Below are 12,579 nucleotides of genomic sequence, written 5' to 3'. Positions count from 1 at the left end.
TTAAGAAAAGGTCAAATATATACAATAGTGGTTTATAGCAGGGGTCCCCAAGCCCCAGGCCACGGACCTGCACATGTGAGGGATCTAGGTGCATATTCCTTAGGAGAATCTAATGCCTGATTATCTGAGGTGGAGCTCAGGCAGTGATGCTAGCATCGGGCAGCAGCGGCAAATACAGATTAACATTAGCAGAGAGTTTTGACTGCACAGAGACCATAATAAATACATTGATTGCAGACTCATATCAAAACCCTATCAGTGAGGGGCAAATGACAAGTGACAATTAAGCTGTGTCTGGAGGCAGGCTTTATAGTGGAAAATTGATGTACTTCGATTGTACAGTTGCAACTGGTGGCAGGCTTTAAGTCAGAATCCAACACTTATTTTAGTCTGTGCATGGCCCACCCATTATTTTACCACTTCCACCTGCACCTCTTTTCCACACTGTGCACTTGTCTTAGTCACAGTTTTGCTAAGCCCACAAGCTAACCCTTGTGAAAAACAAGGGTTTTTGTTAAAAAAAAATGTTTTTGTTAAAAACATCAAAGTGAGTGAAAAACAAACATCACTGGACAGCTTCTTTGAAAATGGGGAAAAACCCAAAGGTGAGATAACAGAAGACTCTAAGACTGCTAACAAAAAGAAAGCTGCACTTAAAGGAAAATGCCAAGAGTCCTACTTAAATTACAGGTTCATTGCAACAGGTGGTTCACATTCTCCAATCCTGCTTTGTATAATATGTGGTGACCAACTGCCCAATGAAGCCATGAAACCTGCAAAACTACTTTGCCACATGGAGACCAAGCACTCTGCATTAAAAGACAAGCCTTTGGAGTTTTTCGTTTTGTTTTGTTTAAAAAAAAAAAAACAGAAACCATGAAACCATGAACACAAAGAACACATAGAAGCAATTATTGAAGGCCACCATGTCATCAAATGTGTCTGCACTGAGAGCATCATTCATAGTGGCTAACTGCATTGCTAAAGCTAAGAAGCCCTTTACTATTGGTGAAGAATTGATCCTGCCTGCTGCTAAGGACATTTGTTGGGAACTTTTAGGAGAGGCTGCAGTTCAAAAAATAGCACATATTCCTCTTTCGGCTAGCACCATAACTAGACGAATTGATGAAATAGCAGAGAATATCGAGGTACAATTGTTAGAGAGGATTAATGAGTCACCATTAATCCTCTCTAGCAATTGGTATGCAATCCAGGTTGATGAGTCTACAGATATTGACAACAAAGCAACAATGCTTTTTTGTGTGTGATATATTTTTCAGGAAGATGTGCACAAGGATATATTGTGTGAATTTTTGTTGCCAATCAAAACCACAGAACTATTTGTCTTTGAATGATTACATATCAAGAAAACTGAATTGGTTATTTTGTGTAGGTATATGCATGGAAGGAGTGGCTGCCATGACTGGATGGCTTTCTGGTCTCACTACTCTGGTCAAAGAGACCAGACTGTGAGTCTATGCACTGTGTCATCCACAGAAAAATGCTGGCTAGCTGAAAAATGTTACCTGAACTTAACAATGTTTTGCAGGATGTGACAAAAATAATCAACCACATTAAAGTACATTCTCTTAACTCACATCTGTTTGTGCAGCTCTGTGAGGAGATGGACACTGGGCATGCATGTCTTCTCTTATACACAGAAATGAGATGGCTTTCTAAAAGTAGATAACTGGCTGAAATTTTTGAATTATGAGAGCTGCTCCAGAGATCTTTTTTAGAAAATCAGTCACCATTGGCGGCACATTTCAGTGACACAGAAAGGGTTGCAAAACTTGCTTACTTGTGTGATGTATTCAACTCGATCTATGAACTCAACTTGTCGCTTCAGGAGAGAAGGACAACTGTGTTCAAGGAAGCAGATAAACTGGTTGCATTGCAAGCCAAACTGGAATTATGGGGGCAACGAATGAACATTGAGATTTTTGACATGTTTCAAACATTAGAAGAGATTTTGAAGAAGACTGAGCCAGCAGCTTCTTTCTCTCAGCTGATGCATGATCACCTATCTTAGCTTTCAAAAGAGTTGGAGCATTACTTCCCAACCACAAAAGAACCCTGAACTGGGAATGAATGTATCCATGACCCATTTGTGAGTAAGTCAGGTGAATCGATTTTGTCCGTACTAGAAGAGGATCAATTGCTTGAGATCACAAATGATGGTGGCCTTAAAAGTATGTTTGAGACAGCTTCAAATCCCATGTTCTGGATTAAACCCAAGGTGGGATATCCTGAGATTGCCACAAAAGCACTGAAGGGTCTGCTTCCATTTCCAACATCCTATCTTTGTGAAGCAGGATTTTCTGCAGTGACAGCAACCAAAACAAGATTACGGAGTAGACTGGACATAAGCAACACACTTCCGGTGTCACTGTCTCCCACCGTTCCCAGATGGGACCTTCTAATTGCAGGAAAACAAGGTCAGGGCTCCCACTGATTCCACATTATGGTGAGTTGTATAATTATTTCATTATATATTACAATGTAATAATAATAGAAATAAAGTGCGCAATACAGGTAATGTGCTTGAATCATCCTGAAACCGTCTGCCACCCGGCCCTGGTCCATGGAAAAATCCTCTTCCGTGAAACTGGTCCCTGGTGCCAAAAAGGTTGGGGACCACTGGTTTATCCGGGGTCATCCAGGTTGGAGTGGGGTCAGGAGAAATGGGGAAATTTAGGTCAAAGTATACAAAGTTACAAACACGTAGGATGAACAAATGGGAAGACCTAATGTACAACATGAGGGCTATAGTTAATGATAGTGGTATTCAGGATTTATGCTAAATAAGTAGATTATAGCTGCTCTTGCCCCAAGGGGAGAAATGTGTAATTATAGGAGTTGATGGATATGTCATACAAATAACTTAAATACACAGAATAAAAACTATTTTAGTTTAAAAAGGAACCATATTTATAAAAAAATAAAGTGAGCTCGAAAACATTCAAATAACTGCTTAAAAATTAAAAAATAATATCACATAATTTAATAGAAGGAAAGAAAGAGCAAGACAGCAAGAAAGAAAAGGCACCATAAAGAAAAACAATTTTGGCCCCTCCTCATTTGTAGTCTTAAGCTGCCTCTACTCCCTCGCCTTGAAAAGCCACGGGCTTCCGAGGGATGGAGGTCAAAGCCAGAGTAAAGAAAGTTCCCGGGGGAGGCCACTCCCCAGCTGATGACTTTCCAGTTCCAGTTAGTGTCGGAGTCCCGGTTCCTCTCCTTAACCACCGGACAAACGTCTCTGGAGTCTCTCCAATGAGCAAGAAAGCAAGTCGGGGGTAGGGGAGGGGCCTCACACCAGGTGGTGGGCGCAGTCCCTCCTCCAGCTCCTTCACCCTCCAGTAGTCCCGTGGGTCCCCGGGCGCCAGCGCGGGAACCGGGAAAAGGAAACCGCGTTGTGTACGTAAGATCCAGGAAGCGAAACCAGGAGCCGCGGGTGTTGGCGCAAAGGTTACTCCCAGACCCTCTTCCGGCTGACTTCTGAGAAGGTTGCGCAGCAGCTGTGCCCGGCAGTCTAGAGGCGCAGAAGAGGAAGCCATCGCCTGGCCCCGGCTCTCTGGACCTTGTCTCGCTCGGGAGCGCAAACAGCGGCAGCCAGAGGTGCGCGGGCGGCTTTCTTTGCCGCCTCCTGGGGACTTGGGCGCGGGAACTGCGCGGAGCCTGCGCTGGGGCCAGGGCCGGGGTCAGGTGTGGAGGACAACTTGAGGGGAACCGGCGCGAGGGCCCGCAGGTTGTGTTTGCTGCTCTGGGGGTGGAGGATGTGGGGTGAAGGTTGGGGCCAGAAATGCAAGAGGCCTCTGAAAGGGACCCTGGAAGTGGAGCAGGTACACGGCAAGGGGCCCCAGGCGGCCCAGCGGCACCCGGGCTCACCCCAGAACCATTCGAATGATAAGGGGTGCCCTGCCTGAAAACGCCTTGCGGGGCTCAGCTTCCCCTTAGCTACACTGCTTTACAGGTAGAGAGCGACCCTGAATCCTGGGTAGAGTCTGGGCTCAGGAGCATGTGCCAGCGTAGTGGGGCTATTAGAAGGGACGGTTAATACAGCCTGCAAGCTGTCATTTATCAGTAAGTATTCAATGAAGTCCGCCAGGAGCCCACGTCTATGCTAGGCCCTCTACAATACCAGCTTAGGAAAGATAGTGGCGGTATCTAGCACGGTTCCTAAGACCATTAGCTCCAGTCAGGCTCCCCGACTTTAAATTCGGCCTCTACTGCTTCACGTCTGTGGACTGTCAGCCACTTTCTTCTTATATATGTTCTTTCCATTGCCTCATCTCTGAAATTGTGTAACTATTAAATGAGCTACAGAGTATTAATGTAAAGTTCTTAGAGCAGCGCCTGGCACTACAGAAAGTACTCAGTGAAAGTTAGCTCTTATTGTTTTAAATATTTGACAAAGTTCCTGCTTCTCCAAGCTGATTCTCTGGTTCCCAGGTGGTTTCATTCATGCACTGTTATTCCTGGAAGTCTTGGCATGGCCACTTCCCAGTTCCAGAAACAGTCAGTCGTTGTTTTTTCTGGCTTATGACATTGAGATACATGGTTACTACAAGTGACACTTAAACGTGTCAGGCAGTTTGGGGGCTCCCTTCTTGAACTTTTTCTAAGAGCAAACCTTTCTCTTAATGCCACCCTGTTTACAACAATAGTAGGGCTTTGAACAACGAGAAAATGCGGGGAAATGAAAAAGACATATAAAGGGAAAGAGTGGATTTATGCAATTGGATAGAAAAGTGGCATGTAAAATAGCTGGTTTATAGATCAAACTGCCTTTAGATCTGTAAAGGAGCTTAGAGTACATACAGGTGGAGAGACATCAAATGTGTGTGAGCAGACCCTTATGTACTTCTCCATCTTCATCTCTAAGAATGTCTCCCTCTTTTGCTCTGTAACCTCACTCGTCTTCCTTTACTTGAATGAGGGAAGTTCCTCCAGCTCAGGAATTCTACCTATGAAGTTCCCTCTATCTATGATGCCCTCCAACACCCCACCCACCATACCTCCATAGACTAGTTGATTTGAGACTTCCTTCATCTCCTAGTCTGACTTTTCTTAAACCCCCTACCACCATCTAAGTTAGTGCCCCATAACCCTTTCTTATAGCAACATTAATTTTATTTATAGCACTGAGTATTTTTAATAATATATTTAATTCTTAATTGTCTGTCTCCCCTAGTGTCTAGGTATTGTGCTCTAGTGCCTGGTATACTGCCTTGCATGCTCTATGCCTTCAATTAATTCCTTAAAAACCACACAAGCTTTATATTTAGTGAATATTTATATAGGAAGAATTTCTATATGTATATATGTGTATCTGTGTATATACACACTGTATTGCACTGCCCTGAATAGTGCTAAATTAAAAAACCAAAACACTTTTTAATCAGAGCTTAATAGTTGCACTCTTCAATTTTCCATATGTTCTTTTAAGAAGTGATTAGAAAAAAATGGTGTCTCCATATGTTGTCTGCTGCTGTAAAAGAATACCCGAGACTTGGTAATTTATAAAGGACAGAAATTTATTTCTTACAGTTCTGGAGGCTAGGAAGTCCAACATAATCATGTGTTGCTTAAATACAGGAATACATTCTGAGAAATGCATCATGAGGCAATTTTGTGGTTGTGAGAACGTCATTGAATTTACTTACACAGTCCTGGATACTATAGCCAGCCTACTATTTAGGCTGGGGTGGTGGGGTTGGGGGTGTTGAGGAGAGTCAGATTGAGAGCTGAGGGAAGTCTCAAATCAACTAGTCTATAGATGTGTGGGTGAGTGGGTTGGTGGAGGGCATTATAGACAGAGGGAACCTCACAGGTAGAAGTCCTGGGCTGGAGGGAACTTGGCTCATTCAAGAAAAGGAATGACCAGTGAGGTGGCAGATAGCTACTAGACCTAGACTGTGTGGAATAAGGTGTTGCTCCCAGGCTAGAAACCTGTATAGCATGTTACTGTACTGAATACTGTAGGCAAGTATAATACAATGTCAAGTATGTATGTATCTAAACATAGAAAGGGTACAGTAAAAATAATCTTATGGGACCACCATCATATATGTGATCTCTTGTTGTGGTGCATGACTGTATGGAGGCACCAGCATCTTCTGAGGGTCTTCTTACTGCATCATCCCATGGTGGAAAGTGGAAGGGCAAGACAGCAAGAGAGAGTGGAACTTGATTTCCTTACAAGCCTACTCTGGCAATAACAAACCCACTCCCAAGATAACGACATTAATCTATTCATGAAGGTAGAGTGCTTATAAACTAATCATATTTTATTAGGCTCCACCTCCCAACACTGTTGCATTGGAAATTAAGTTTCCAACACATGAACTTAGCTCACACATTCTAACCATAGCACCTGGCCTAGTTAAAGCTAAGTGGCACAAGAGTAAATTGAAATTCAAGCCTTTTCTGTCTTACATAAGAAAGATAACCTTAAGAGTCTTTTAACAAATTTCACTGAAGGATGTCCGTCTTCCTTTTTTCAGTGAATTAGAGACATCGGTGCAAAGAATATGAATTATTAATCATCTTAATTCAGCTAGTTAGCAAGCTGTATCACATTTATTAAAATCACTTTTATTTCTATGGGTTTAGTTTCACCATTTATTAGGAGGAAAGGAAGCAAATTTGTGAGGGAGCTCTGGATTGTCAGGAAAGGCTTTTCAGAGTAGTAAAGCAATCAAATGAGAATAACTGATTCAGTATTTGTTTCCTTTGTCTCTTTGGTTTACTTTTTAGTTTTGTAGAACACTTGATCACTACCATCTCACTTGGTCCTAGTTGATGTATCATCTACATTTTTATTCAAGGTTTAATATAAAATGCTATAAAAGGCATATTTTTATGCTAAACTGGTTTTAAGCATATTTGTTTTGTTTGTTCAGCATAAAATACACAAGAGGATTTTTATGGAATGACTCCTTGTTACAAGGTACTTTGCATTTATAATCAGCCACAGTCACCTCAGTTTCATCCCGTATCTTACAAGTATGATGTGCTGTATACTCAAAGCCTCACCACCTGCTTGCCCCACCCATTTGCTTAAATGTATCAATTTTTTCTAAGCTTAACTTTTACCAAAACTGGAGTTCAACAGGTGAATATTTTTCCTTCTTAGATGTTAACTAAACATTTTTAAAGGTACAAAATTTACGTACAAACGTAACCCAAATGACATGGAAGTTACTTGATTTGTGACTTACCTCTGTAATGTTCCCCTGGCCTACTTGAAATTCCTACCTTCCCTCTAGTCTAGTATCTTACTCTCAGTTATTTGGAGGAAGTTAGGGACCTAGAATTCTTGTTTTCAGAGCAGTAGAATTTTGCTAACATAATTCAAAACATTTATCCCTATCTTGGTGCTTGAAGAGAATGTGAAATGCTTTATCCTCTGTTTTGAGGGAATGAGGGAAGGAGCTTGTTCTTAGGCAATTAACAAGTAAATTTAAATAAATAATCCAAATCTGGTGTGGGTAAACAAATTTTAGTTTTAGGAACTTTCAAAATTAAGTATGCTTCCCCTTTGGGTTCCAGATTTTACAGTAATACTTTTTGAAAGCAGTAAGATAAAAATTTCAGGACCTCAAGAGATGGGTCAAAAGAGTTTCACTGTAATATGAATTTTGAAGCCAGAACTGGAAATCCCCTGTGCTGTGTCTTCCTCTTCGTGGTAGTAGAGGTTACAGTTATCAAATAGTCCAGAGAAGCAATGGGAACTTATGATTTCTGATAGAAAAATTTTAACAGAGATGTACTTGTATGCAAATAATATATGATGCCTCAGTTTCCTCCAAAGTCTTAGTTAACAGAGTTAGAAAAAATCAGATTATATTTGAAGTTCTGTGTTCATACCGGAGTAATTATTATTCCAATGGTACAATATACAACATAACTTTATTACATTGTTTGGTACAGCATAAAGATGATTTTCCCTTTCTCTGAGTATTTCTGAAATTAAAAATGAAATAAGTGTGGTAGAAGCCATTATTTATGAATTATCATGCTAAATTAATTAACTCATTAATTCATTCAGGGCACACCCAGTTATTCCCCAAACTGAGTGATATATTTCTGGGAATAGACTTATTAAGCTTGAGAAAACCCAAAGGATCATTATAACAGCAAACAGGAATGTAGGCATCCACATAGTGGATGACTTTAGTGACCTGGCACACAGTGCCTTATCTACTTGGCACATGTACAGGTACGAGGAACACTTAACATTTTGCACCAGAGCTTATTACATACCATTTTCAATGCTTGAGATATTATATAAATGCTAAAATTCTAAAACCTATAGTAAAGCAAAGACCCAGATTTTATACTGCAGTAGTTTTGCCAGTAAGTCTCATCCTCACTAACTTATCTTTTAAGATTAAAAATAATGTAACCAAGTGGGAAGAAAAAGAGCAAATATGAACAAATTGTCATTGTTTTAGAATCTGCTTCTTTTCCTTTCCGGTATTTCTGTGCAAGGAGAGAATGATCTCTGACCTTGTGAAAGGCAAATACCATGTGTATTCATGGTTGTTATTCATTTGGCAAGGACTTGAAACTCATGACACTCCCTGCTGAAGATCCTCCACCTATTCTTAACAGCTAGGCTCCCCAGCTCCTGGATCACCAACCGGTACCAGTCTGTGGCCTGTTAGGAATTGGGCTTGTACAGCAGGAGCTGAGCAGCTGGAGAGTGAGCAAAGTGTCATCTGTATTGACAGCTGCTCCCCATCGCTCACATACATTACCACCTGAGCTCAACCTCCTGTCAGATCAGCAGTGGCATTAGATTCTCATAGGAGCAAGAACCCTATTGTGAACTGCATGTGTGAGGGATCTAGGTTGCGCACTCCTTATGAGAATCTAATGCCTGATGATCGGTCACTGTCTCCCATCACCCCCACATGGGACTGTCTAGTTGCGGGAAAACAAGCTCAGGGCTCCCACTGATTCTACCTTATAATGAATTGTATAATTCTTTTGTTATATATTACAATGTAATAATAATAGAAATAAAGTGCACAATAAATGTAATGCACTTGAATCATCCCAAAACCATCCCCTGCTTCACTGGTCCATGTCTTCCACAAAACCGGTCCCTGGTGCCAAAAAGGTTGGAGACCACTGTTTACCAGGATGCATAGCTTGGGTTTATGAATTCCCTATCTTTGCAGCACATCCTTTATTTCTGGCTTGCATGGGACTTGAAAGCCTAAAACAACTAAATGCTAAGAAAAATTATTTTTAAAATTATGACAAAAATATTTTCTATTTCAGATGTACAGATCTGCAATCCAGAAACTATGAATTTTTTTCAGTTGAGTAGTCTGTTTGCCAAAAAATAAAAAAAAAAAATAAATAAAAACTTGCCTAAGTTTCTTCTCTTACATTTTATTTAGGATTTGCCCTTAGACATTATTTAGTGCTTTTCTGACCCTGTAGGGAAGGTGAGAATAATTGAAACACTAGTTTCTTAAAATTTCTGTTAAAATTGGTTAAAGGCCATAGAATTTTTTTTTTAAGCTAAGCATGTTATAGAGAGGTATCCTATAAGAAGCAAGGGGCAGGTAAAGACTTTAGAGATGTATAGTCCAGTGTGTTAATTAAAGGATACTACCTACTTCTAATTCGGTATGTATTAATCTTTTCTGATATATCTGTTAAAGTACTCTTCGCATATTTTAAGAAAATTGGCATTTTAAAGTATAGTCTTTGATGGTAGAAATGTGAGATTGACAAAAATCATGTCCTCTTATGTATGAATTTAGTCTTACACAGTTCTTCATATGATGGAATCTAAAACAAATGTAGTCTTGAAAACTTTTAGTCTACTTTGGTTACATGTGTTTATTATTGCTCACCTTATAGATTAACAGCAGAAAAGTATAAATTTTAATATTTCTACCTTTGTGGCTTGATGAGGTCTACAGCATTAATTTCTGACCAGTTAATGCAAACTGAGATTCCTATTGTCCTAAGAAAATCTGGGAAGTTAGTAACACAAACACATCTTTTGATTTATTTCAGGACCACATAAACCCATTTTGAATTATTCAACCATTGCTGAACTTCTTGAGTATGTATAATTAAGAGCTGACTATAATTGGAATGTTCTTAAGACTTTAAGTTGATTATAAAATTTTGTGCTTAAAGTTGGCAATAATCAAAACAAAACAAACAAATAAAAAAAACCTTTATTTTGAAACACAGTCTTGCTCTGTCACCCAGGCTGGAATGCAGTGATGACATCATACTTCATTAGAGCGTCAATATTCCAGGCTCAAGCAATCCTCCCACCTCAACCTCCCGAGTAGTTGGGACTACAAGCGCATGCCACCATGCTTGGCTAATTTTTTTTTAGTAGAGACAGTGTCTGTCCATGTTGCCCAGGCTGGTCTCAAACTTCTGGACTCAAGTGATCCTCCTGCCTCAGCTTCCCAAAATACTGGCATTATAGGCATAAGCCACCATCCCTGGCCAAAAAATAATTCTGAAACAGCAAGGAGGAAGGCGGTTTCTTCTTGGGAAGTCTAGATTTTAGTTGAGCATGTAGAGGGATCACTTGACTTATTAACCACTTAGGATTGCGCAGTAAGATAATTTAAAGGGTAGCCAGCACTGGAGTGGGCCTGGGAAGGGGAAGGGCAGTTTGTGTTAGTGTGCGTGGGTCCAGGATAAAAATGTTGGGTAGCAGAGTTTTGCCTAATGCATTGTCGCTAAAAGGGATGAAGGGCATCGGGATCTACAGGAGATGGAAAAAGTAGTGACAGGATAGTAGTGGGAAAAACTAGGATCGGATCAAGGCACTGGAAGGCAGAAATATTGAGTAGAATGTTTGCTGCAATTTATGTTTCTGTATAAATACCGAGTACAAAGTTTCACTTGGGTGGTCAAGGTGCTATGGCTGTGACAACTCCTGAGAGTGGGTTTTCTGGTAAAAAAAAAAAAATCTCTGAATGCACGGAGTCGTCTCAGGCCTTCTCAAATTTGCAATGAACAGGTCCACAAGACCTACATTTCCCAAGATAATTGCAGTAGTGTGACCTGATAATTAACATTTTTTGCTTTCCTGCTGGAACATTCCTGGGGCCCAGAGACTGGGCCAAGCATTTCCAGTCCAAAGACTGGGAACTGAACCAAGCATTTCCTTTAGATTGTTCAAGTTGTGAAGGTTGATGTTATTAGCTTGGTTACTACTTGGAGTCTTAGCTCATAGTGTGTCTTTATGGCTTTCTGCCTCACTGGACCCTCTTCCCAAAAGGCTTTAGAATGTGTTCACCATCATGAGCTGACCAACAATTTCTAAATTCCTACTCAGAAACACAGCAAGGGGAATGCAGTCAAGCACAAAGGGCTTAAATGACCAGATAAGGCTGGGCTGGATGAATAAAGAGGAATATCCTATGAATGTGACTGTGTAGTTTCAGAGTATCCCGATTCAACTGTTATATTTGACTTGTGGCCTTGTAGACAGTGTGTTAATGTCAGATCTTCTTTTTCAGAACTGTTTTAATCATGGACAAACAAAGTAAGTAATTTATTTTAAATGTTTACTTTCCTCCTTATAATGTTAATCTGTTGGTAACTTGTTATTTGTCATAATGTTTTATTCAGTGTCTGAAAGTGTATAATTTGCTTTCTGTTGTTTATGCTCCAGAATACAATGTCTAGTTCAGTATTTTGACTATAGAGAAGATGTACAAAAATAGCACTACCACTAGGTTCTTCATTAAAAATAAGAAAGCCTTTTGGAAAGCTAAGAAATGCTAGATTTATTGGGAAATATGTTCTGTAACATATATTTAAACCACAACAATATTCTCTTTGTGTATTTTATATGTATAAAGATTATTCAAGTCATACTAATTAACAGATAATAAGATTTGAGTTCATTGTAATAAACTCCTCAGATACACCTCAATGTATATTTCATCACAGACACATGTTTGTATTTTAAGTAAATACCAGTCATTATGTTCTGGCTTTTTTTCTCTCAAGAAAATTCTAAGTAAGATGGATATTTATCAAGCAAGTAATAAAAGACTGTCTTATTAAGATATCAAGGTTCTGAAGAACGGAGGGAAAATTATGTTCAAAATTCCCACTACATAGGGAAAATTAAATTCAAAAATTAAATCCTGTTTTTCTGAAATGCTTTTCTTTATTCTCTCTTTCATCTTTGTTGAGGTAACAAAAAAATATTTATCTGTCACTACAGTGTCACCCTTATTAGATATATGAAATAATCTCCAGGACTAGACTCCTTGCTTTTCCCATGTGAAGTTTTATGATTTTCTTTTTACTTACAAAACTCAAAGCTTTTTAAATGTAAATTTATATAGAATTATACTGGTTTATTTGCCACAGGCTTTAAGTTGATTCCACTCAATTTACAAAAATGTATCTGGTGACGGTCATAGGCAACTTTTAACTCTTCAGTTTTGTATATATAATTGTATGTATGTATGAATGTATTTGCATAAATAGAAATAAAATGTGTATATGTGTGTGAATAAATGTGTAAATATGTATATATACATACATGTAGACATAAAAAAGTAC

At 39.4% G+C, this 12,579-nt stretch overlaps 1 protein-coding gene across 2 annotated transcripts in view; it reads left to right on the top strand.

The window, feature by feature from the left end:
• The first annotated feature begins 3,477 nt into the window (after window positions 1-3,477).
• The window catches only part of PLSCR1 (phospholipid scramblase 1), a 29,412-nt gene continuing 20,310 nt past the window's right edge, over window positions 3,478-12,579 (top strand). Inside the window, exons 1-2 of one of the 2 annotated variants that reach the window (XM_003826497.5) lie at window positions 3,478-3,618; window positions 11,520-11,545. In XM_003826497.5, coding sequence (XP_003826545.1) covers window positions 11,533-11,545 — 13 coding nt within the window. In that variant the 5' untranslated portion in view covers window positions 3,478-3,618; window positions 11,520-11,532. The remainder of the gene's footprint in view (window positions 3,619-11,519; window positions 11,546-12,579) is intronic. The other variant, XM_034957566.3, reaches the window with a different exon arrangement.

Source organism: Pan paniscus, chromosome 2 (assembly GCF_029289425.2).
Source record: "Pan paniscus chromosome 2, NHGRI_mPanPan1-v2.0_pri, whole genome shotgun sequence".
Classification (NCBI taxonomy): Eukaryota; Metazoa; Chordata; class Mammalia; order Primates; family Hominidae; genus Pan; species Pan paniscus.
The sequence above is the reverse complement of the archived record's forward strand: the minus strand, read 5'-3'. Positions and strand labels throughout refer to the sequence as shown.